The sequence below is a fragment of the Festucalex cinctus genome, chromosome 12 (assembly GCF_051991245.1).
Source record: "Festucalex cinctus isolate MCC-2025b chromosome 12, RoL_Fcin_1.0, whole genome shotgun sequence".
NCBI classification, from domain to species: Eukaryota; Metazoa; Chordata; class Actinopteri; order Syngnathiformes; family Syngnathidae; genus Festucalex; species Festucalex cinctus.
This window is the reverse complement of record NC_135422.1, coordinates 14,451,588-14,478,589: the sequence shown is the minus strand read 5'-3', so window position 1 is coordinate 14,478,589 and position 27,002 is coordinate 14,451,588. Positions and strand designations below refer to the sequence as shown.

The window sequence follows — 27,002 nt, the reverse complement described above, 5'->3', positions numbered from 1 at the left end:
TCTCTCCGAGCTCCTGTAAACCCAGAAGAGGAGCTCGAGCTGGGTCAGAATGTGGCGCGAGTCGACCCGATAACGTCTCCGTCGAACCTAAAAGTTTCTTTCTCGTCATCACGGATATCTTTTTCCCTTCATTTTCTCCATCACCACGAACAACACCGTGTCTGGAATAACCTATTTTCAAAGGAATACGTAGTTTTTTTTTTCCCCTCGGGAAAAGGTGAGTTTTGCGGTGGTTCACGAGGACCCCTTTCAAAAAACTTAATCCAAGCTAGGTCTGTCTGTGACGTCACTGTTTAAAAACACGTAAAAATGTCCATATTTTAATTTTTATAGTTTTTTTAATCAATTTATTTATTTTTATTGACAAGTGGGCTATTTTAATAACCCGTTGTAAAACCGTGTTCGGGCACGTAACTCGATGATGCTGCCAGCGTTAATGCACAGGGTCAGGGAACGTTGCCATTTGAAGTTAGCAACTTTCTGCTTGATTTTTTTGAAGAGATATTTAACGAATTGCGTATAGCCTCTCTACTAATTATGTAATCGTGCATTATATTCGATGATGAAGCAGAAAAGTCGTCTTTTCCCCCCCCAAAGTTCTCCCTTTAGAGAAAGCCACATTCTTTGGAGTAGTACTAATTTCCTCCCTTGTTATTGTGTAATTACTATGACACACACGCACATGGATTCATTCAAATGCTATACATTGACAACAGGATATGTATGCAACTTTACAGATACGAATTTAACGTTCATAAAAAGTGGCGATCATGTGGAATAGTTTTGTTGGATTCACTATGAATCCTTACTCATGCTTAGTTTTACACAAATTGGGGTGAAATAATAGATATAGAAATAAAAGAGTAGGAATAGTAGAGTAAATATTTGAAAAATGTGTAAGTGAGGCATTTCTGACCCCTTTTCACATCCTTGTGTTGCTCCTAAAATAAAAAGGAAAGAACAAAAAATTAAGACAAGCTTTTACCTTACTTCTTTTTTAAGCTTACTTTTACTTATTTTCCCTGCAATTAAAAGCATATTTTCAAGACTTTTTAAAGTTTTAGTTCAATATAACCCACATGACCAAGAGCGTTATACCAGATATATTAATCGTTGTGGATATTTTGCCATTACTTGGGTTTGAATCCATGGCAAAATGTTGACTGCCTATATTCATTTTGTTTCTGTTTCTGTGGTCTACAAGAAATATTAACGGGTCAGTGCAACCTGCTGCGTGTGTAACCATCAACATTTTCAGAAGGATTTTTTTTGTTTATGTGAATGTTGAAAAATCCCAGCAGAGTTTTACATAACGCGTGCGTGTGTATAATCTAATGCGAATGAATCTGTATTTGTATTAGATATTTCTGCTCCCTTTTAGTTGCTATTAATTGGAAATAAATGTTTTTAAATACTAACAAAATAGCAGAGAGTTTTGATTCCTCAAATTGTTTTCAACACAGTAAATTCTGGAGTATAAATTTCACTCTATTTAGAGTAAATTTGACTCTTTATGTATGCCTTAACAGGAAGATTATGTAGGAGTTGGACAGGACAGGTTGGGACAGGACAGGAGTAATAGTTAGGTAGTAAATCAACATCGTTCGTCACCATACATATGTTGCCTAATAACTGTTGGCTATTGTGCTTCTAACTCCCAAATTGTGTTAACAAGTGAATGTTGCGTTTTTTTTCATGTGTCTGGACAGGATGAATGGTGTTGAAGTAGGAAACAAGGAGGAAATGTGTGAACGGGGATGGTCATTGTGTGTTTTGATGACTCATTGAGATGAATTGGTTGGAATGCAAGAAGATGAACGCGCAAAAGTCCTAAAGTTTCTTGGATCGATTTGCTTTACGGATGTCGGCGCTATTGTTTGTTTTCTATTCACTGGGGATGTGCTCGCTCTTAAAGTACACGGGAAGATCGACGTTGCCTCATGGGTAATTTTTCCACCTGGTAGAGTGGTCTTCCTTATAAGTGTTCCACTTTACCATATCTTACAAGTTTAATTTGTACCCTTTACTCCTATAATCTATTTCTCCATTCAAATTATTAACTTACTATAATTAACAGAAAGTAAAGCAATAATCTGGCAAGATAAAATTGAACCAAAAAAGTACGAGGTACGTGGATTAAAATTAACAAAAGTAAAAAAAACAAGATTCAAAGGCAAGATCTGACTTTACTTGATGACTACGAACAGGAACAACAGACACAACCAACAATGAATCAACCACGACAAAAAGAAACCAGGGAACTAATGCTGCATTCAAGGAAGGTGGGAATTTGGATAAATCCCACGCAGATTGTCCCAGTTCCAACCTCAAAGCATTCGAGGTGAATGTAGAAAACAAAGATGGCTGATTCTAATAAACTGTTGTTCTTGGTCCATGTAGCACTCAACGACAGTTGGCTGAGCAACTGCTTGTATCTCAAGGAAAAAAGCAATAGTGGCGACAATCGTAAGTCGAGGTACCACTGTACTTGTTAAAAAAAAAGAAAGACTTAAAAGGGAAGTCATCCATAAACACTTCTTGACAATTATGTTAAAAATGACCTCACTATCCAGCCGTTTTTAGCCATTTCAGGGGGCGGCCATTTTGCCACTTGCTGTCGACTGAAGATGACATCAATGGTGCTCAGGTCTCAGGTAACAACCAATCACAGCTCAGCTTCAAAAACAGGTGAGCTTTGAATTTGCTGTCGACTGATTGGTTCAATCACAGCTCACCTGTTTTCTGAATCTGAGCTGTGATTGGTTGTTACCTGAGAACATTGATGTCGTATACAGTCGACAGCAAGTGGCAAAATGGCCGGCCCCTGAGATGTATAAAAATGGCTGGAATTTTCTGCTTAACTCATATTCCACTAACACAATATTAAACAGAATACCCTATTTAGACCAGTGGGGCTGTATAGCACATATTATTGTAACAAAAAAATGGGTTGACTTCCACTTTAATTAACTACCTGTAACTACGTCAGTGACAAGGGATGGTCTACTGTTTTTTAAGTCATGTTGGTTTAAAAAACATCTAAACCTAAAACTTAACTCGATGAACTGAAAAACGCCTGTGACTAATAATTAGCTAGGTCAATACTGTTTCTGAAACATACTTGCTCCCCCGCCCACCAAAAATGCCTTAGTTCTTCCTGCATTTGTCTCTCTTTCCTTAGATTGTGTTTTTTCCCAAGGAAGTGGGGGAAGTGAACCCTTTTGTAAGACCTTTATTCCACGCGACTTGATAGCACGCTGGTTTTCATTACGGCTTTTCCTTCCATTGAGGTCAGCCTTCTGCCGGGATGACTGGCTGATAGATTCATTCGCTGGCTGGCTACCAGGTGGATGCGCGCAGCTGGATGCTGTTACACATTCCGCCGAGCTTTTAACATTCCAATTCTTGCAGTTGGTTGCAAACTTTTGCTGGGAAACGAGACCTCTTCCAGGTATGAAAACGCCACACGGGACTCAGCAGCAAACTGTCAGAACGCAGGCAAGGATCAAAACAAGCAGAGTTTGAGCACTGCTGTAATTGCAGCTCACGTCTTCTTAACCCTCTCCTTAAAGGCTGTCGTGCTCTATTTCGAGCGCACGTAATGGCCGGGTTGACGTCTCTGCGGCGTGTTGCAGAATTACTCACGCGCGGTTCGGGCTTGAGCGCTGGGGCGGGGAGCTGGGTCTGTTCTAACATGTCCACTTGTCCTGCTTTGCAAAATGTGTGAGATATGTGACTGTGTGTGCTCGATTGTATGCTGTCGCTTCAATCCAAACTACATGGATAACAGCCACTTACAAATGAAGGTATGCTCTTTTTGTTTATTCAAGAAAAGACTTGCAACAAGTTATTACCAAAGGGCAGAGTTTTTTTTTTTAAGCTTTGCTTGACTCCCTTGAGCTATTGTAAGTTGAGTAAGTAGCGATACGCACACAATGTTAACAAATCGTGGTTGGATAGGACAACGGCTATGACTATTGAGATGATTCCCTAACGGTGTGATGACTTCCACTCCCTGGTGACACACAGAGCAACCATCTTGGAAAGTTGTGCTACGTGCTGATGATTTCGTACGGCAAAATATGCTCTGTGTCTGTGATTGCCTTCCATTGGACTCCTATTTTGTTATCGACAAAAAAAATCAGAAAATGATTCCACTTTTCTTTTTTGTTTCTTAGCAGGAATTCATTGCTAGAGCAGTCAGAGAAGTTGCAACACTGTCTTTTGTACACGCATTCTTCTTCTAATCACTGCCAAATTTTTAGTGTAAGCAGTGCACATCAGCAAGTATGTTCTTTTAACTACAGAAGCCCCAATTCATCAATTGATTGGCCAGCGCTACAGGGAATAGGAGTGTGACGATATACTTTGTCTCCCGATAGATTATCGATACGCCTACCCAAGTACCGCGATATTTGTAGTTAATATTCATCCACTGTAATGGCTCCATTGTTCATTACTTATTGAGCAATTACTTGGCGGGCCACTAGGGGAAGCGCCTCACAAGAGTGGCGGGAAAATGGACGGAAGTCTTCAGGATAAGAAGACTCATCTTAGTTGTTTTTTTTTTTTTATGTCGCTTTATTGTTATTATATATATATATATATATATATTATTATTTCCATTATATTTTTCTATATATTACATATATTTATATATTATGTATTTATATTATTTTTTATTTTTATTATTCATTTATTATTCATTTTTATTATTTATTTTATTTTTATTTATTATTTATTCATATTATTATTTTATGATTAGTTTTATCGTAGATTATCGTGGATTTATTTGAGCAATATATAGATAATCGTGGTATTGTCATCGCGAGATAATCGTTATCGTGAGCCTTATATCACATATTGCATCGTATCGTGAGGTAGCCAGAGGTTCCCATCCCTAATAGGGAAATGCTTGAAATTGTTACAAAAGTTTGCATAATGTTTACAGATGTATCTGTATGTGTAAAAATGATCTCCCAAGCACTTAACGCTTTTTTGGCTTTTGATGACAAATGGTCAACTGTTACAAGCTCTGGTATTGGTCAACTCTTGGTCAAGCGACTCTCAAGATTAGGGTTATTTGACAATCAGAAGGTAGCCCGAGTCCGACTCTGTATTTAGGCTATGCGTAGCCAAAACGCATCTCTAGTTACAGAGTTGTGCTTCACGCCTGAGGTCACGCAGAAGCCATTCCTCGACTCTCCACTCATTTGTGAGTTAAGTAAGACTATCACTACGGTAGCATGCTGACTGGACGGCTAACCTTCTGTTGCAACTGTCTGATCGTTGATCTTGAGATCAGAAAATAAAACTCTTCTTCCATCGGGAGATTAGGATTAAAGGCTAAAACACACCAGGTATTTACAGGCAAGCAGGTCCACATTCATCGCTAAGTATCTTTTATCAGGCGCTTTTGCTAACCCTACATGCATAGCACAAACACACAGCAGTATGTTTACTCCATGACATCCCAAAAAAGAAGTCGAGTGTGGCCGGAGTAAAAGGATTTTTCCTGTTTATATCCCGACTCTTAGCCTACCAACTAGCGGCTTTCCGGGGGAGGGAAGGAGTCAGCCTATAAGCATCACCGTCAAGGCTAAAGCCGCCGCGTGACCGCTGTGATTTAGAGCCAGTCGTCAAGCTCAGCGGCATTTTCTCTTCAGCTGAATAAACAGCTCTCCTGGCCGTGGGAAAAAGTCACGACCTTTCAAAGACAGCCCACATCTCCACGGGTGCGATAAATGGCGGCGTGCGCAGACCGTAAACAGGCCGTCCTCGTCTGTCAATTAAAACGCCATTTGCTGCATCTTTTATTTAGTTCAGGATGATTTTTCTTCGTCAATTTTTTAGCACATCCTCGTTACACATCTTACACTTATCACTTGGCTGTGTACAAAGACGAGATAGTTTACCAAAGCAGTGTTCATGAACATTCTGCCCCTCAGGTGAATTAATCAATAGTTTTTTTTCTTTTTAATTTTGATTTTTTTTTTCTATGAGATCTCAGTATTATTCATTCGGCAGCTTTGCCGAGTCAACATGTCATCACCGCTCTTTTTTTTTTGTTTTTTGTTTTTTGTGCGTGCACGCGTGTATGTGTGTGCATGTGAGTTTGTACTCTTTAATTCACCCGAAACGTGTTATAAATCCAAGACCGTGCGTTCACCTTAACCGGATACTTCAAGAGTTCCGTCAGAATCGTGAAGTTGTCAGGAGACCAGAGGAAAGACCAAAGGAAGGAAAGATGAAGCAAAGTGGGATCCAACATCAACCAGACACCAACCTCCACCAACAAATCCAGAGCATTTCACAAACTCCAGATTATTAATTATTTAATCAAATTCAAATTGACATTATAATGTAGTACAATGCAATTTTCCAATTGTAAAAGCTAGATAAGCTGAGTGCTTAAGAAGAAGTGTTGTCCACTTGTTTACATATCATTGTTTCATGAAATGTGAAAAGTCGAAGTGGTAAAGCTACATATTTGTAATTTGTTTGCGTTATTTTTGTAAAGTAATTAATGACTTACTGAATTATGCTTATGCCACACTTGTTTGGTAGAATTTTGTGAGTCATGTACTAGTGAATGCTTAAAAGTCAAAGCTTTAGTTAACGACTCTAATTGAAGTAGATAAACTCTTCATATTAATTCATGGTTCATTTGCCCTGCGATTGGCTGGCAACCAGTTCAGGGTGTACCCCGCCTACTGCCCGAAGCTAGCTGGGATAGGCTCCAGCACCCCCGCGACCCTTGTGATTAGCAGGCGGTTAAGAAAATGGATGGCTGGAGCGTTCATTTGCCTTTCCTTTAGCGTAAGCCTAACCTATTAGTTAAAAATATTTATGTATTTAAAAAAAAAAAATTGTACTTAGACTTAGACTTAAACTTAACTTTATTGATCCCTTTGGGATGGCTCCCTCTGGGAAATTTACATGTCCAGCAGCAATAAGAACAGATAATATCCATCCATCCATTTTCTTGACCGCTTATTCCTCACAAGGGTCGCGGGGGCTGCTGGCACCTATCTCAGCTGGCTCTGGGCAATAGGCAGGGGACACCCTGGACTGGTTGCCAACCAATCGCAGGGCACACAGAGACAAACAACCATCCACACTCACACGCACACCTAGGGACAATTCGGAGCGCCCAATTAACCTGCCATGCATGTCTTTGGAATGTGGGAGGAGACCGGAGTACCCGGAGAAGACCCACGCGGGCACGGGGAGAACATGCAAACTCCACCCAGGAAGGTCCGAGCCTGGACTCGAACCGGAGACCTCAGAACTGGGAAGCGGACGTGCTAACCACTCGACTACCGTGCCTCCAAGAACAGATAATAAAATAAAAAAATAATTCAATCAATCAATAAATAAGGTTATTACATCAGAGACTGAATTAATAATAATAATAATAAGTTCAGCATTAGCTTGACCGTTTATTATGTAGTTATTTGGACAGTTGTGGGACACTAACAAGGAATGCAGTTTGTGGGCGCTGCATCCCGAATCAATGGTCGCCTTTGTCGGAATGAGGAGCAGATGTGAGCGAGGAATTCTCCTGACTGCAGCACTTTCCCTTTTTTTCACGGCCCTCGCCTTTGAACGCCACCTCACTCTCGCTCGCTCTCTTTTTAGTCAGCATTGACACTTCCTCTACCTGCAGCGCAGTGACAGCCTCCTCCGGGGATCCGTTTTTTTTTTTTTTTTTTTTTTTTTTTTTTTTTTTAATCTCCAAAGCTGAGGAAGTTTTCCTTTTGAATTCCGTGCAGCAGAGGGCCCAGTCACTCATCCTGTAAGGAACTAAGAAAGAGACCTGCGTAGTTTGAGAGAAAAGCTCTCTCTCTCTCTCTCTCTCTCTCTCTCTCTCTATCTCTCTCTCTATCTCTCTATCTCTCTATCTCTCTATCTCTCTATCTCTCTATCTCTCTATCTCTCTATCTCTCTATCTCTCTATCTCTCTATCTCTCTATCTCTCTATCTCTCTATCTCTCTATCTCTCTATCTCTCTCTCTCTCTCTCTCTCTCTATCTCTATCATTCTCTGAAGCTCTTTTTGTGGGATTTGATGACAAGCTCCGATGCTGAGAGGTTTGCCACGTTGACAGAATCTCTGTTTGCGAGGCTGAAAAGGCCGCAGGATGCTCAGTTGGCCGCTCTTTTGTGTTATGACCCCGCGCCGGTGTTTGCATCACACTTCAGCCGCGGCGCTAATGTGATTATCCGCCACTCTCCCTCGCTCACCCTAATTGGTTGGAGAATTCTTGTGGCCTTCTGTGGTCTCGTGTGCAGATGTTTAAACGCATTAGAAGATGACTTTACCGGGTTATGGCTGACTCACCTCGAGCCACGATACTCAGCGTTCAACACACTATTTTAAGGCCACACAAGAAGAACACATCATTGTAGTTTTTTACACAGCTTATATTGGACTTAGACTTAAAAGTCTGCGCCAACTGATCCCCTAAAAAGTCCCAATGAAGATTTAACTCATCCTGATCGCAACTGATTCCATTAAATGGACAACCAATCCTCTATGTAATCCCCACAAAGCACACCTGATTTACTAAAATTTCCCCAAGAAGTGCAGCCAATCCCCTAAAAAGCCCACTTGAGGCACAGCAGAACACCCATAGAGTCCTTAAAAAGACAAAAAAAAAAATGCTTATTCAATATTGTGTTGGTTGCTTTACCTAGATAAATAATGGTTAGATTTTAATAAAATCATTTTCTACAAAGCTACCACTGTATTATGAAGCACCTAGAATTTTCACAAGTCGATCACAAGACGACTCACTGGGGGCACCGAGTGGGAATCGATCTCATGCCAGCTGGACAAAAGTCAGTTTTTTTCTACACTCCCATTCGTGCCCGCTAACAATTGTCTATTCATTCAGAAAGAATGATTCAACATTGTGTTGCCAGAAATATGACATTTGAGCACCCTCATGATGCCAAAAGTGGGAGGTCAGCCGAAAATATGCCTCCAAAAGTCAAACAATGGTTACACTATGTTACAATGTGAAATGTCAGAAAGTCTCATGAGAATTCAGTCCCACGTGTATGTTTAGTATTTTGGTGGGGATTGTTTTTTTAACGGCAACACAGAATGCTATCGGTCAAGGTTTGATTGATTTGATTTGATTTATTGAACATATAAACAACCAAACAGCAGAAAAACAGAAATTAAAAAGAAAAGAGAAGAAAACCACCAATAAAATCATCAAGCAATCACAATTTACATGTTCAAAAGGGAGTAGGAAGAAGTTAAAAACTTTTCTAGTCCTACCTTTTATACATTGTATATTTAATCTTATTTCTAAGGTTTACAGTATCACTACACATGACAGTTGAGAATGTTATAATGAGACTTTACATTGATGAAAAAATGTTGATAAATGCAACATTTTCAGTCAGTAACGAATGAATTCACTTTACTGTACATGACTTTGTAATGGGGGAAGAAAAATGGGCGGATCGAACTGAAATGAACCATACCGTTTTATCTCTCTTTTTAGTGACAGATGTAGAACCTTCTGGCACTTCTAATGTTGGTCATTAGAAGTAGCTCGCTTCTCATTAACCTCGTACCAGCAGCTGCTGTATAGTAACCTCATACTTACACACGTGTGTATATTTATTTTTGCTACATTATGGGGCCCATATTCCTGGTTTAACTAGTGTTGTGGGGGCCGACTTGTCCTTGTGGGGAAGCAGAACTCTTATGCTAATGCTACGTACAGACTAGTATGTTAGCCATTACCTGCTACCTTGGTGATAATGTCTCTTAACACGTTTTTACCATTAGAACGTGGTACTGGCTGCTATCTTTTTCAAGGCTACCGGTAATTGCTTCTTACACTGTAATTTGATCCCGCCCCAAACTTCCCAGTCTGTTAGTAATGACAAGGCAGAAACCTTGGAGATAAGTGACGTTCAGCAGGAAGAAGTGTTGATTCCCTGATTGTTCTGCAACCGTCTTTTGTCCCGCCTGAGAATTTTTACACCCTTTGGGAAGCTCACACTCTTCATCATTGTGTCTCCATTGTGGTCCCCACAAAGCACATAACATCGGAGTTTGCCAAATATGATGTTTGAACAATATACTAACTTTAGAATGAACAACTTTTTCACATCGTCCTGAAAAAATCTGAAAAAACGACATAAGCGATTATCCTAAGAAAATGCTGATATAAGCCAGAGTAACTTGTCGTTCATAATCACAAGTGCCTTTCAGAGCAGTTCATGGCTGCTGACCTTCTTTTGTCCCGCTGTTTTCATAACTTGCGCTGTTTGTCATTGTGTCTCCACAGCGGTCGAGCGCAGCCCGGTCGGTGATCTCCATGTTCCTCTTCCAGGCGAGTGCTGAAGCGCGGCTGAAGTCGGCGCATCAGTGGTGGTGGTAGCGGGCCAGTGGAGGAGGAGGGGAAGATGAACAAAGTGAACTTCCACAACAACAAAGCCATGCAGGACCGCCGCTGCGTCTGTGTCTTTCTGCCTAATGACGACACGCTCAACATCATAGTCAATGTGAGTGCAACTCATGCAAGTTGTCAAGGGTAGAATTAGCTGATTGGTTGTTTTGAAATCGACACATCATTAGTTGTAATGGGTAACATGTTGGAATTCTTGATGGATGATCCTTTGCAGTCTCTCAGGTGAGGGTTAGAAACCCACTCCTGACAGGCAGGATTTGCGCTTTTGCCTGGCGAGTCGTTTTGTGTTCCAGAATAGTTGCTGATATATTTAGGTACTGCTACTGCAATACACTTTTGAAATTATACAACAGTTCCGTCTGACAAACTGCTGGTCATTGCACCAATTGGTGCATTTGGCAGGCAGCTTTATCTCAAATGTTCTTGAATTGGAGGCTACAATAAAGGTCACTTTTGATTGGGACTTTAACAATATGTTTATTTTTTACATTTTTGTCTGTTTACCTTTTAGAAATGCATTTTGTCATAGTGAGAACGGATTTTGATATCGAGTCCCTCACCTTGTTTACACCACAAGGAATTATATAGTTGGTTCATACGTGTAATAATGTTGATTCAAAGGGATACTTGACTCATTTAGCCATTTTCAGCAATAAAAAGCTAATAATTTGTGCAGAATTAATTGAATAACTTTCAACTGAAAATGGCATCACAGGTGCTCAGAGCTAGGTAATGACCAATCACAGCTCAGCTCTTTTCTGGGTATGGTTATATAATGTTCGCAAACTGAGCCATGATTGGCAGTTACCTGAGCCCTGGGTACACGTGATATCATTCTCAGTCGACCAAATGAATCACGTATCCTTTTAAATTAAAAATCAGCGGCTGCAGAGAACTTCTTGCATTCTGTTGATTTTCCTTCCTCTCCATCTCAGGTGAAGACCCTGTGCCAGGAGCTGTTGGTCCAGGTGTGTGATCTCCTGAGGCTGAAGGACTGTCACCTGTTTGGACTCAGTGTTATTCAAAGTGGGTCCACCATTTCGTGTCGCAAATTGTCTTAAGTGTATTTTTTCTTTTGACACGCTGGATTCTTTTCAGATGGCCCATGGGGGTGGTCACGCTTTGCCCACTGTGACCACAGATGCATTAAAAACATTTGTAACCTGGCATTACTTCTTCTTCTTGGCTAGGAAAAGCGCAATAGGCCTTAAATGTAGCATGTCTCACCTAGCTGTCATGGAGGTCTCCATGAACTCGGGCCTCCCCGTCCTGACTGGCTCCATTGTGCGGCCAGTCAGGGTCATGTGAGTCACAGTGTGTGAGTGTGTGTACGTGTGCAGATGACACATGACGCCGGCAGGCAACTGCGGAGGGAGAGAGTGTGTTGCAAAAAAAGTACTGTTTTCAGACAGCTGGCCTCCAGATGAGCCAATGACGGGCCGGCCGGTGTGCTGGCTCGGAGCCAGTGGGTCTGTCTGATTGTGGCACATTCCTCAAGTGTTTGTCTGAACAGCGTGAAATCCCCAAGGCAAACAGCGGCCACCCAGCCGTTTTGTGACACCTGCTAAGCCCCCCCCACCCCCCAAACCCACCTCGCCGCACCGGTCGTCGCTCAGTACGTGTAGCGTTTCTGTCTGTCCGAAACTATCGGTGGATCAATTAGGACAACAAGATTTTTTTTATTTTTTTTTCCGGTCATCATGAATTGGAGGACTCAGGTTCAAGTCCAGGCTCCAGGCTTTCTGGGTGGAGTTTGCATGTTCTCCTCGTGCCTGCGTGGGTTTTCTCCGGGCACTCCGGTCTCCTCCCACCTTCCAAAGACATGCATGGCAGGTTAATTGGGCACTCTGAATTGTCCCGAGGTGTGCTGGTGTGTGTGTGGATGGTTGTTCGTCTCTGTGTGCCCTGCGATTGGCTGGCAACCAGTTCAGGGTGTACCCCGCCTACTGCCCATAGCCAGCTGAGATAGGCTCCAGCACCCCCGCGACCCTTGTGAGGAACAAGCGGTCAGAAAATGGATGGATGCATGGATGGATGGATGAATTGTCACTGTCCAAAAAAACCCCCAACATACTGTATGTCCACATTTTAATTATTATTTTTATCCTATATAGTATTTTTTGTAGTTTGTCAGATATATAGACATTTTCACTGGATAGGGATGTCTTTAAAAAAAACAAAAGTATCTACAAATTTTGTGATTTCTTTTCCTTTTTTGTCACCAGATTAAAATTTTGAAATTGCATTCATTTTATATAATCAGTCTTGTGTGGCAGGTAAGGCTGAGCTCTCAAACTCTGCCTAGCAACAAGTGACCACACACAGATGAAGTGTTCATGTAATGTGCATTTGTGCTGATCTCTGGTGAACGATGCAAATACGATTTAAACTGTGACATTTAATTTTGCACCCTGGAGATTTTATGTTCTTTGTTTTTCTAGTAAAAAAAAAAAAAAAAAAAAAAGAAGCTTGTGAACTGAAAATGTGTCTTTGTTCCCACAGATAATGAACACATTTACATGGAACTGGACCAGAAACTGTCCAAGTACTGCCCCAAAGAATGGAAGAAGGAAGCCAGCAAGGTAACAGCTCGGATTATAACACTATATTCACATGCTTCCTTAATATGTGAAGTACCAGGATGGCCGAGTGGTTAAGGCGTTGGACTTAAGATCCAATGGACACTAGTCCTCGTGGGTTCGATCCCCACTCCTGGTATTGTTTGGCTACTTTCAACACCCAACCTAACATTTGGTCGGTGTTTAAAATGTTTTAAAAATAGTCATGAAGGTTTTCGGTGTACAATCTGTGTCACTATTACGTCGCCTCGAGCACTACAAAGGACAAAGTTCCAAACGATGTCAACAAGTCGGGTCCTTAACATCAAACGAGGTGGCAGACAAAGCATGCGTAAGGTGATACGGCTTGAAAATCAGGAAACCTGATCAAGCCTGTTTAAAATGTCCAATCCGCCATTTCCATTACACACTTGAAAAGGCAGAAATCTTTTGATTATCCAGGCATTCTTTACATGTTTTCAAGGGGATAAGTTCCGTTTTTTTGTTTATAATCTACTTTCATCATGTGTAGACAGTTCCTTAACCTGCTTGTTGGAGGTACCGTAGCACACAACTCGTAGTCCATCCATCCATTTTCTTAACTGCTCATTCCTCACAAGGGTCGCGGGGGTGCTGGAGCCTATCCCAGCTGGCTTCTGGCAGTAGGCGGGGTACACCCTGAACTGGTTGCCAGCCGATCGCAGACAACTAGTAGTGTAGCATGAAATGTGAACTTCCTCCTTTTGAAGAGAATAAACATTGATATCTTGTACAGGGAATTGACCAGTTTGGCCCGCCCATGATCATCCACTTCAGAGCTCAGTATTACGTGGAGAACGGACGCTTGATAAGGCAAGTCTGGCCTTTCCTCATCTCATTGTGTCATCTGATGTGCTCGCTAACATGCTATATGCTACGTGTGTGTTTGTAGTGACCGCGCCGCTCGGTACTACTACTACTGGCACTTGAGGAAACAGGTGCTACTCTCACAGTGCATCCAGCGGGAAGAGGCCTACTTCCTGCTGGCTGCCTTCGCCCTGCAGGCCGACCTGGGCAACTTTAAACGGAACAAGCACTTTGGCAAATACTTTGAACCCGAAGCCTACTTCCCTCCCTGGGTGAGTGCGCCTAACAGGTGGAAAATCTTCGGCTTTGTCATGTTCCATCTCATTCATAATGCCGTGCAACCACATTGAAGCACAATGATTAAAAAAAGAAAAAAGTGGGGCACTGAGTTTTATTTTTGTCGCGGGAAGTGGCACACATTTTTTTTTGTGTGTTTTCGTTGGTCATGAGACCACACCCGTCTGATTGCTCCACGCTTCCTGCAATTTGCATCCTTATCAGAACTCACAACAGGAAATGACAAACACAAGCAAACGTCAACATGCAAATTACAGGAGGTCACATGCCAAAACCTGCTGCTCCGCCCCTTTCAATATCCTCATATTGCATAAATGAGCACGTCTGAGGTTTCCCCTCTTCCTTTCGCTCAGGTGATAGCCAAGCGGGGCCGCGACTACATCCTGAGACATATCCCCAACATGCACAAGGACCAGTTTGCCCTCACGGCCTCCGAGGCGCATCTCAAGTACATCAAAGAGTGTGCGCAGCTTGACGACGTCACCGTTCATTATTACAGACTGTACAAGGTGAGCACACAGGACTACTGTTAATTTTGTCAGACATTATAAAATGTAGTTTCAGTTTTAGTCCAGTTTCAATTACTCTTGTTAGTTTTTATCGTAGTAAGTCAACCTCAACTCGTTTTTATGTACTCAACATTTAGTCCACTATAAATCTAGCATTTTAGTCTTTCTTTTAGTCCAAGAAAATATAATTTTGCTTGTTTGTCTAGTTTTAGTCAACAAAAACATTTTGTTTTAGCCATTTCGTTTTAGTCATGACAATCTTTTTACTTTTTTTGTTAGCTGATAATGTTGAACATTTCGGCTCTAAAACGATTTCACATCCAATTTTTGCTCATCTTTTTGATGAAAAACAACTTCACACACAATTACAGTGGCACTGGCTACTATGGCTCCATGCTAGTAAGTTAGGCAGCATGAGTTAGTTAGCGGTCGGATTAACGTTATTGTTGTAACGTTAACGTAACGTTAACGTAAACCGTTGGATTAATGTTACTTTATAACTATAATTTACCTTTTGTTTTTTAACCTTTCTCCATGAATCCACATCCTGTCTGTCCCATGTGTTTGTGGATGTTGCACTCGCTAGCTGCATTTGAAAAGGCGTGTGTCACTGTGTGTCACATGACAGTGTCACAGTGACATATTAGCAGAGACGGGATTTTACAAAATCATATAATTTTCATTTAATCTTTGTTCATGAACTAAAACGTTCATAGATTTTAGTCTTTTTAATTAATTGAAGTGCATTTTCCGCTCATCTTCCTTAGTCAACAAAAACGCACACTTATTTAGTACCAGTTATTGTTTGTTCATGAGGATTTTAGTCTAGTCTAGTCTAGTTTTCGTTTGGTGAACAATGTGTGTTGACTGAAATACTTTTGTTTAGTTTTTGTTAACGAAATTAACACTACCCCCCTGAGTAGACTCACTTAAAAGTCTCAAGAAGCTATGACTGAAAATTCACTATTTAATAACGTATTTAATTCACTCATAAAGCATAAAATTTGGTAGTAATAATGAGTAGACCCACCAAAGGTCTTGACGTCAGATACAGTAAGTCTGCCATTTTGTTTTGAAGTGGCCATTTTGGCTTGGTAACCCTTTAAAAATTTTGCAACAACAAAAATCAGCCCCATGATGCCTGACCCGTAAAAAAGCCTCAAGAAACCATGCCTGAAAAGACACTAGGATGTCTGACATGATTTTTTTGTGAAATAGCCATTTTGGTTTCATGTTGCCAATTTGCTTTACTTGTTACTTCTATAATAATAATTTCAGACATAAAAATGACTATCAAATTAGTGGTAGATAGATGGATGGCAGCCTTATAATGAATAAATCCTATTTTTGATATCTGCTGATGCCATACCTTTGACTTAGGACAAGAAGGAAGTGGAGGCATCGCTCACTTTGGGTCTGACTTTACGTGGGATTCAAATATTCCAGGTACAATCGTGCAATGATGGATGGATTCTCTGCCCTCTGCTTGTACTGCCGTTTAATCCCAAAGCAAAACAGTCAGCACCCCCATAATCTATCCTCGTTTTTTTTTTTTTTTTGGCAGAACATTGGCTCTGTGAGGCAGCTTTTGTACGACTTTCCGTGGACCAACGTGGGGAAGCTCGTCTTCGTGGTGAGTCACATACGCCATCATCCTAAACCTCTCCTGGAGAGCATTCGTTTCTTTTTCACGGTTGCTGTGCCTCAGCCTTGAGAGGCCCCTGGAAGGAATCTGGGATTTAGGAAGGCTTTTCCTGCCCACACACAAACTAGTCCTACTTTTAAAATACGACACTAAGTATCAAAGGGACACCTCTTTATCAATGATTTTATTCAGAATGTCCTTATGTCAATTGCTCACGTCCTACTTTGTTGAAGCAGTATGAAGAAGGCCATTTTATGTGCCTGCTGCACAAAACACTGCCCATAAAGTCATGCTTGGATGAGTTAAAGTGGAAGAGTTGTGCTGCTGCTTTAGATGTGTGCACATTCGTCACCTGGGGGAAATTAATTAAATGGAAATGGTCCCAGCTTCTCAATGAGGCTCATTAATTTTTGTCGTTCTTCACAGAGGATAAGGAATATATATATACAAGCCTTGACTTCAATGAGCAAATGATTCCTTGCCATGTAAAGGTCTGCGGAAAACCCCATTAAATCAGCTTATTAGTCATTTTGCCATAGAAGCCTAATTCTTTGGTCGCTACCCGTGACCCAAACTGCCGACTCCATCAGCAGCATTCCCAAAAATAAACGTCCGCTTCCACGCTACTTTGTTTTGCAGTTTTGCATTTGACCTAGTTGCGCGGCGCCGACGAGACGCTCGGCTTCTGCATTTCCTTCTACTCCTCCTCCTCTCCCGAATAAGAGCCGCGACTCCGAGGCCACACCCACGCTTTCAGCCCGTCATCACAGCGCACCGCGGCCACTGTGGGACGGAGGGACGCATGGGTCAATAAACACCAGATGTTGCGTAGGTTTGAGTGGGCACTTGAGCAGGCTTGATGCAAGAAGACAAAACAAAAGTGGTGTTTATACTTCGTCATCATGATCATCCTGGTGGATGTGGAACAAGGTCAAACCTCCGGACCCTGATCCTTTACATATTGGTTGTTGAAAACATGTTTTCCCTAACATGATAAGTAATTTATATATATATATATATATATATATATATATATATATATATATATATACTTTATTAAAAAAAAGTTCAAAATTTTACTAACTTTTAAAGCAAGTCAGGTATCCAATTCAATTCAAATCAAATTTATTGGTTCGCAATAAGTTTGTCACTCATTGTGGAGACACATACATAAAGATTTATTATGGCATCCTTATGGCATTTTTTCCTGCAGATTTTTTACTTGGGCTTAAAATTTTATGACCCTTTTAGGTAAAAAAAAAAGTTCTAGCAAACAAAGATACACGCAATATGATGGGTCACGTCCAAAATGTGTACATTTTGGCATTAGCTTCTGAAATTTTGACCTAGCTTAAAATTGTACTAGCATCAAGACATTATTTCATTGCTACTTTGGTACAAAATGATACACACGCGCAACATTCTCAGTTTTAAAAGCTCAAAAGAGCCCCAAACAAGAGCGCATTGAAAACAAGCAAGGACAGCTGCGCGTCAGCTGAGTTTCAGCCAAAAGTTGCCTGTTTTTTCCCCAGGTGTTCAGGCAATACATCGTCTAAAAAAAATTGGAACAAATGATAACTGACATGAGCTCTAATAGTTAATGTTGTCTCTGGCCGAGGAACACGTTTCAAGAGTCGACTTGTTCCTCCACTGAGGTTTTCATGTGCGTTTCGCTTTCACATTCCTGTTTGTTATTAACCACACACTTGTTTTTTTTTTCTTAGGGAAAGAAGTTTGAGATCCTCCCCGATGGGCTGCCCTCGGCCCGGAAACTAATTTACTACACCGGCTGCCCTGTGCGTTCCCGTCACCTCCTGCAGCTGCTCAGCAACAGTCACCGGCTCTACATGAACCTGCAGCCGGTCCTCAAGCAGGTCCGCCGGCTGGAGGAACACGAAGGTCAGACAAATAATATAGTCAGTCATTTTCTAGAGTCTCCATTATTTATCCATTCCTTTTTTTTTAAGAATTATTTTACATAAAGATTTGTGTTACTCATGAACAACCCCCTTCGCTCCCGACTGATTTACTGGATTTTGAATGATTTTTCAAGGTCCAAAGAATATTCCGTTCTATTGCTATAAAAACATGGAACCTACCAAATTAAAGATTAGATTAGTCTCTTCTTTCATCAGGGAAAAAAAGTATATTTGTATCTGTTTCCATTTTGCAGCAATTAGCAAAAGAATTTCATCATTATTCACAAACCTGTTAAAAACTGTCAAAAGAGCTTATTGCAACATAACCCTGGCTGATCTCTTATAGTCTGCTGCCACTTGCTGGCCTTTTTTTTTTTTTAGTTTTTTTTTTTTATAACAACTACCATTACTTTATGCCACCTCTTCATGTCAGAAGCTGTATCAAAGCCCTCTCTATGCTCTAGCAAAAAAATCAAAATAAAAAATCAAATGTATAAATACGTTTTGGGGAGTGAAGGACAAAGTATTTGGGTTTGAATGAGTTAAGATTGCACACTGTGCACATAAACACTGTACACAATCATGAACCCATGATACATAAACAACTAGATTGAGTAGTTCAGTTATTCAACACAAATTAATCACCTTCGTGTAAACGCTCAATAGCATTAGCTAGCGTAGTAGCCTAAATAACATGCTAGCACAAACTGACTTGACACACTTACAGTAGCTGTTATCGTGAAAGAAGCAAATTCATACTTTCAATTTCACTGATCACCAACAAAACAGGATGTCGCAAACAGGTTAAAAAAAAAACACACCATCAATTAATTAAACCTAACAAAAGCAATATTCCACAAGATAGAGTCTAATTAATACTTTTATTGCTTTGGCATGAGCAAAATAATAGTAAATAGGTGAGTTTATCAGTGAATAGCGGAGGATATGGACAAATTCCAAACCACAAATGTGAGGGTCCATTGTAACAAACTAGCCACTGCGATTTGCATAATGTGCATATATTTGTGCTTCCAGAGAAGAAACAGTACCGCGAGTCGTACATCAGCGACGCTCTGGACCTGGACATGGACCACCTGGACAAGCGCTCGCGGGCCAGCGGCAGCAGCAGCGGCAGCGTCTCCCGCCACAAACGTCTGTCCCGCCATTCCACCGCCAGCCACGGCAGCTCGCACACGTCGGGCATCGAGGCGGACAGCTTCCGCGCGCCTCACCCGGCCCCCCACGGGCCCCTGAGAACATGTGGTTCATCCACCACCAGCCACGGGAGCTCGCACACGTCGGGGGTGGAGAGTGGCGGAAAAGAGCGTGTTCTGGATGATGACGGTATGCTGATTGTGTCTGCTGCCGGAAAAATACAGTGTTGCAGTTTAAATGAATAAATCTTACTTTTAATCGGAAGTTACACAATGTTAAACGGATACTTGACTCATTGAGCCATTTTCAGCAGTAAGAAACAGGTGAGCCATGATTGGTTTGTTACCTACTTTCTCAGCACAGGTGATGTCATCATCAGTCGAGAGCAAGAGGAAAAAATTGTTTTTAAAGGTATTAATTGTACATGAAATATAATGAAGTTATCAAATTAATTCTGGAAAAAATATGAACTATTTACTGCTGAAAATTGTTCAATGAGGCAAGTATCCCTTTAAAATAAGACTCCCATAAAAATTCAAATGAATTCCCATAAATCTGTCAAAAAATGTGAAGGTTAAAATGGAATTACTGTAAATCCCACAATGATTGCACATATTAAAATAAGATTAGCCTAATATAAAAATACAAGTTGTACAATTAAAAAAAAAAAAAAAAAGATTAGCAGGTTCAAATGAAATGAAATCCCTCAAATTTGCAAAGGTCAAAACAAAATTACCATAAATCCCCTAATGTTGTGCAGGTGCATAAACAAATCGTGCAGGTTAAAATAAGACTTCATAGAAAAAAAACAGTGTTTATCAGGTTCAAAGGAAATTATTATAAGCCCGCTAAAAGTTGCACATTTTAAAAGAATAGCGTAAAAACCCTAAATAATAAAGTAATAATGCCCCCCCCCCCCCCCCCCCCAAAAAAAAAAGTATATATATCATTAAAGCCAGACTGCCGTAAACAAACAAAAAGTTGTAAATTGAAATAAGACTCGGGTATTAAAATTAAAAAAATAAAAAAATAAAAAATCTAATGAAATTGTCCACAAAGTCACACAGGTAAAAATAAGACTACCGTAAATCTCCCAAAAATTGTGCAGATAAAACTGAAAGGATGATAAACCTCCTCAAAAGTTGCTCACATTATGACTCGGAATACAGTACACCAAACATGCAGATTAAAATTTAAAACCCTCCAAAATTCAGATTAAACCAGTGTTACCATAAAAGGAAAAGTTGTGCAGGTTGAAATAAGACTACCGTTTAAAAAAAAAAAAAAAAAAAAAAAAAAAGTCAAAATTCATCACATTAAAATGAAATTATCATTAATCCCTCATGTCAAACTAAAATCACCAAAAAATCTCCAAAAGTTGCATTGGTTAAAATAAAACTCTTAAATTCCAGCAGAAATTGAGATGCTGGTGGACGACCCCAAAGACTACGAGGAGTTGAGCGAGACGTCCCTGGACCAGGAGTTGTGCATTCACATCACTGAGGACATGTTGAACATGTCCCCTGATCACAACAACGGATTCTCCGGTAAAAAAAAAAAGAAGAAAACTTGTGTTCTTCATCTTGGTGCATTCGTAAAACTTATTTAGGAAACCGAGAGATTTAAAATGTGGTGTTGGCAGGTCTCATCGTCAAAGATGTCAGCTCGTCCACGTCCAGCTCCTCTGAGACGGTCGTCAAGATGAGAGGACAAAGCATCGAGTCCCTCCCACAGGTAGAGTTATGATCAGGATTAGGGATAGTGGAAAGATGTATTTAATTCGAATCAAGATCATGATTTTGGCTTTAAATGAATCTGATCATCTGCGACATTTACGTTCCAAACACTGTCTGAACAAGTAGTCATCCAACCACCAGGGGGCGAAAGCATGCTTCAGGCTTCATTAAACTGCCTAAATAACAATCAAGCGCAACCAGCAGTGGTTGCATTACGGTGAGGAGCAAGTGCCTCGAAATAACTTTATTAACTGTCCATATTGTTTGTTGAAAAGCAGGGCAGTAAAATGCTTTGTTTTGAGTGAAAGTTAACTGAAGACTGTAATTGTGATGAATAAACATGATTAAAATATTGATCGAAATAATTGTAATTAGCATTTTGACCATAATTGGGTTAAGTTGTCCTGTAAACATACACTTTATAGAGAGCAAAGACCTGCCAAGGCTGAAAAATAGTGATGTGGTGGACCATATTGTTCCACTCCAGCCTGAATGCTCATCAGAAAGACGGCAATAGCGATAAGCGAAAATAAGCAACGATTGGTTAGAACGGCAACCAGGCAGGAGACGAGAGCGTCAGGTGCTAAACTTCACACTTACTCAAAATGGCTGACGTCCGTCCGTATTTTCCCGCCGGCAGACGTCGACATGCAGGAAGCCTCCATCGTCCAGCGACCGCCACAGCCAGTCGCTGGACGATGTGCGCTTATACCAGAAGGACTGCCTTCAGTGGGCCGAGCTGTGCCAGGACACGGCGCACAGCTACACTTTTGGATGCGCCCAGGAGTTGAGCGACGGCGGAGGCGGCGGGGCCTACCAGGGCCTGGCCGACCAGTGCGCCGGGATCAAGAGAACCAGCAAGTACTTCTCCCTGGACCTCACCAGTGATGACGTGCCCGAGTTTGTGGTGTGAGGTGCTCCTTTTCTTTTAAATATATATATATATATATATATATAATACAGAAAGACGCTAAAGGGATCGCAAAATACTCAATTGTCGCGCTAGCAACCAAAGACCTGAGGAGATGGACGCTTTGGACGCCTCTTGACAGGAAGTGCAGTGTGCCAAACGCACCATCCACCCCGACGTGCCTTCATCCAAGATGCCTAAAAGACCATCGCTGCCGCCATTTTCAGCTTTCTCGCCGCCATTTTAAGCATACTTGGTGCCGTTATGTCAATGTAAGCTTGATGTGCCCGTTTGAGCTTGCGTAGTGCCATTTTATGTGCACTTTTTTTTCTGTGCAGTTTTTAAGCATTCTCTGATGTTTAGAGCTTACTTGGCTCAGTCTGTGAACTTCTTAAGCCTATATAGTGCCATTTTAAGATCATGTGAACAGTTTGATTATACGCCACACTGTTTAAGCTTACTCAGTCCCATTTCAGGTTTACGATGGATTGTTGTTATAAGTGGGGCCCGACCGATTAATCAAGATTAATTGGCTAAATAATTGGCAGATTTTTGCTGATTTTCCCTGTTGTAAAGTTAAACAAATACTAAATGACAACATATTGTAAAATAGTTAAAAGTTCTGCTCAATGTTACGGAAAAAAAAAATTCATTATAGTGTCCTTCTTTTAAAGGGATACTTGACTCATTGAGCCATTTTCAGTAGTAAAAAGTTAATATTTTGTCTATATTAATGTGGTAACTTCTTTATTTTTCATGTTCAATTAGCACCTTTAAGAAGTATTTTTTCTACTTGCTGTCAGCTGAGGATAAATCACCTGTGCTGAGGAAGTAGGTAACGACCAGTCATGGCTCAATTTACTGACCGAACACAGAAAACAGGTGAGCCATAATTGGCCGTTACCTACTTCCTCAGCACAGGTGATGTCATTATCATCAGTCGACAGCAAGTAGAAAAATTACTTTTTAAAGGTATTAATTGTACCTGAAAAATATGAAATTATCAAATTCATTCTGGACAAAATATTAACTTGTTTCTGCTGAAACTTGTTCAATGAGTCAAGTATCCCTTTAAATTAACTCATTGACTCCCAGCTATTTTCAATGAAGCAACCCCCTTCGCTCCCGACTGTTTTACTGGATTTTGACTGATTTCACAAGGCCCATAGAATATTGTGTTATATTGCTATAAAAACATGGAACCTACCAAAAGAAAGATTAGAGTCTCTTTTCTCATCAGGAAAAAAAATGAAGCTGAAAAAAAACATTTTTATCTGTTTCCGTTTTTCAGCAATTAGCATTAGAATATAGCTAATCTTCATTATTATTCACAAACCTGTTGAAAACAATGGCAAAAAGAGCTCGTTGCAACATGGCCCTGGTTAATCTCTTATACTTTGCTGCCATCTGCTGGCCGTTTTTTTGTAATAACTACCATTGCTTTAAGCAACCTCTTCAGGTCAGAGGCGGCATCAAAGCTTTCTGTATGCGCTAGCATAAAAAATACATAAAAATGTTATGAATAGGTTTTTGGGACCATGGCAATATTTAAAATAGAACGTTTTTATATTTTTTGGGGAGCAAATGAGTTAATCAGGGGCGGCACATCTGAGTTAATCAACCGGTTACTTGTTTATCAGAATTTTATTCTGCCAAATATTGGAATTGGCATCGGCCTAAAAAAAAAAAAAAGTTTTAAGATTACTTGGTGTCAGTTTAAGTCATTCTGCAGTTTTAAGCTTACTGGGCACAGTCTTACGCTTACTCTGAACTGTTCAAAATTCACTCTGCGCCCTTTTAAGCTTATTCGGCATGATTGTGCTTAACTCAGTAGCACCGCTTTGAGCCTACACAGCACCGTTTTGAAAGCGTATCCAGTTGCCATTCTGAGTGTACCCCGTGCCGGTTTAAGCTTGCAGCGCACCAATTTGAACTGGCTCGCTGTAAATTGGAGTTTCTTCTTCACACCAGTTGCTCTAAAAGTTGTTTGTATTCAGTATTACAAGAAAGGCGTACAGAAACGTGACAGTATTCCGCACGTCAGAGCTTTTATATTTCACATTCACGTTTTGTATGCTTTTTTTTTTTTTTTTCCTCTTCACAGTTTCAAACAGTTCCCAGGTGTCGAACAAATCTGTGATGTGCTCTGGTCAAATATCCCAGGGATCCACAATTACAGCCATACAAATTCGTCAATGTTTTAATTAATGTCTTCCGGGAAACTTTATAAAGATCTTAAAGGGAAACAAAAAAGCAAGGGAACATTGGGACCTTTTGGGAATATTTGGTCTGTGTAGCCTGGAGTCTTTGTAAATCCAAAAGCACTCCTGTCTTTGTACGATAAATATACAAAACCGTGCAGACAGGACAGAAAAGTAGCCAGTACGTGGTTCTATCAGCTTTAATTTCTACAATGCAGCATCTGATCAAGTGATTTTTTGTGTGTGACTATCTATATTTCTAACAGGTTGTTTATTTCTGCATATTAATGGGTGACAGATGTCCTATTTTAAGACTTCTTATACCATGTTCAAGGTACACAGCCATAAAAAACAAAAAAAAACACGTTGCTTTTGTAAGAGTCTCTTTTACGTCTCTTATATTGTCCTTTCTGTGAAAGGATCTATCTCCCTTCAGGAAAAAAAATATATCATGTTTTTGTCAAATTGTAGCTAAAAAAAAAAAGTAGATTTTTCATTGTTGTTATGAAGTCTTGTCTGTGTGCCTTTTTGGTACTACTAACGCCTTCAATATTCTATTAAAAAGGTACATTTATTTGCCAAATGTATGCTATTGTGTGATGATTTTAGAATATCAATTTATATACTGTATAAGTATGTATACATGTTCTAAAATATTTCTATATAGCATACAAAATTAGTCAACGTTTGTGCTAAAGTGTCAAAATGACTTAGGTGAAGTCATCTTTTGTGCAAGGGAATAAATGATGTAAATTTGATGCATTATGATTAGTACTGTGAGATACAAGTATCTTCATAATTTTAATATGTTGTTTTGTAAGAATTTTTAATAACAAAACTACATTTGATCTGTTTATATAATTTTACAACAAATTATATTCCTGGTCCATTAATGGATGTACTCTAATTTATAGATGCCTTTAGAGTAATATTAATTCACACAAACATTGATCGAACCTAAAACAATTTTATGCCAATCTCACCCACATGATAATACTTGCTTCAAATACTGTATGATTGCATTCGTGTAGTTGTCACAAATGTGTTTGCTGCCCTCTGCTGGCAGTGTGTTATTATTTGCGCCGAGCCATCTGGTCCAGCAGATGGCAGTGTTGTCTTATGTATTTTCCCCCAAATGCCTGGTGCACAAATAGGACTTATAATTATTTTAATTATTACTTTTTTTTATGAAAAATATTGGAAGTTGAAGTTATATAACTATAACTATTTTGACACTGGCGACTACTTCCATTTGGGATACCCACTAAAATGTCCATAAAAAAAAAAGTTAAAGCCACTGTAACGTACTAGAGAAAGTCCATGTCCTATATGACTCCAGAGTTTTGTTCATGGACGTAGAATGTGATTATTATGTTTTATTACCTAAGGATCATCTTTCTCTTAGCATGGTTTTAACGCAGATGTTTTGATTAATAAACTGATTTTATGACATGTCGCTAATCTACAGCTAGTGGGGGTGGGAGGGCATACACCATGCCAATGTTTTTATACAATACAGTAGTAAGTCGTAGTAAATCCATGATTTATTAAAATCATGAAACGGCGACATTGGAGGTCAGAGGGCCACTGTATAAACATTGTTTATGTGTGTGTTCACGTGGTTATTGGGGAGGGAATGGTGTTTGGATTTCATCAATTGTGATTTGTGACCATCTGGAACCCCAAACCCACCCCCCAATCCATCCATCCATGCAGGCAGCTGCTGCCCTGCCCCAATGCCTCATGGGATTTAGCCATGCTGCACAATCGCACAGTCACCTAATACGACAACATACACACACACTGTACGGTCTAATCATCATAATGAACTAATTACATTTGACGGGGGTAAGAAAGCTCGGTTTTGAAAGTGAAAACATCACAAAACGAGCTCCAGCTAATTCAAGTAGACAAAGAGTGTGTGTGGGGGTGGGGGGTGGGGTGGGGTGCCTGTGTTGTAGTCGGTGATGACTCTGGGAGACTCAGAGAATGGATTTCCCTCTCTGTGTTGCCATGGCGACAGCCCTGGATGGCGCATGACTGATTTCGTGTACAGCTGTGCACAGCGCCAGGGGAGGCAAAGGCCAGTGTGACGTATATATATATATATATATTAGGGATGTGCGATACCACTTTTTTTTTCAGACCGATACCGATACTCAGACCCTCAGTACTCACCGATACCGATACCAACTGCCGATACCAGTAGTACATTTTGACAAATAAAAAAAATCACTAAAAGATATTTTTAAACAAATATATTTCCTTTAAATTTGACAAAAAAAAAAAAAAACAGCAAAGTCACTCTTCAATAGTCTTAACGCTCACAAAAATGCTCTTTTAGTTTAAGATTCACAATTTTGAAGTATTTCCAAATCGGTGAAGTTTTGGTGAAAAACTGCTGCAAGCTAGCGCCAGTTCCAGGCAAGGAGGACTCACTTTAACGTCTTCCCTGTCTGCCATCGGTCGCTTGTACTCGTCACGAGTACTCGAGTACTTGAAAAAAGGCTGGTACCGGCCCAATACCGATACCGTATCGGTACTCGCCCATCCCTAATATATATATATATATATTGTTATGTATATATATTTTTTTTATGTATTATTATATATATATATTATTTATATTTATATTAGCCCTGTCAAATGATTAAAATTTTAAATCAGATTAATTACATCTTAGAATTTTGATTACTCACGATTAAAAAAATTCGAAGAACACTTTTTAATAGTTAATTCTTTCGACATTTCGACATCACTTCGACGAATATGCGAATGTGCGGATTTT

At 40.1% G+C, this 27,002-nt stretch overlaps 1 protein-coding gene and 1 non-coding gene across 4 annotated transcripts; both read left to right on the top strand.

The window, feature by feature from the left end:
* On the top strand, window positions 1–24,797 carry frmd6 (FERM domain containing 6). Of its 3 annotated transcripts, none has more exons than XM_077539448.1 (14): window positions 1–217; window positions 10,316–10,532; window positions 11,374–11,464; window positions 12,941–13,020; window positions 13,772–13,848; window positions 13,928–14,114; window positions 14,493–14,648; window positions 16,029–16,094; window positions 16,213–16,281; window positions 18,018–18,192; window positions 19,248–19,556; window positions 20,783–20,914; window positions 21,010–21,101; window positions 21,744–24,797. In XM_077539448.1, the coding sequence occupies exons 2-14, from the start codon at window positions 10,434–10,436 to the stop codon at window positions 22,014–22,016; spliced, it is 1,806 nt and encodes a 601-aa protein (XP_077395574.1). In that variant the 5' UTR covers window positions 1–217; window positions 10,316–10,433; the 3' UTR covers window positions 22,017–24,797. The 3 variants fall into 3 exon arrangements, with proteins under 3 accessions (XP_077395574.1, XP_077395572.1, XP_077395573.1); XM_077539446.1 differs by having other exon boundaries at window positions 5–217; window positions 20,780–20,914; XM_077539447.1 differs by lacking the exon at window positions 1–217 and adding an exon at window positions 3,327–3,451 and having other exon boundaries at window positions 20,780–20,914.
* On the top strand, window positions 13,074–13,156 carry trnal-uaa (transfer RNA leucine (anticodon UAA)). The gene has a single exon. It is a non-coding gene; the product is annotated as a tRNA-Leu (tRNA).
* Window positions 24,798–27,002: the final 2,205 nt, after the last annotated feature.

Bases quoted from the DNA above. Each gene is read 5' to 3' on its own strand.
- frmd6 (XM_077539446.1), top strand. From the start codon at position 10,434: ATGAACAAAGTGAACTTCCACAACAACAAAGCCATGCAGGACCGCCGC. The intron at 13,849-13,927 runs GCAAGTCTGGCC...GTGTGTTTGTAG, and splicing joins GAGAACGGACGCTTGATAAG to TGACCGCGCCGCTCGGTACT. The intron at 18,193-19,247 runs GTCAGACAAATA...TTGTGCTTCCAG, and splicing joins CCGGCTGGAGGAACACGAAG to AGAAGAAACAGTACCGCGAG.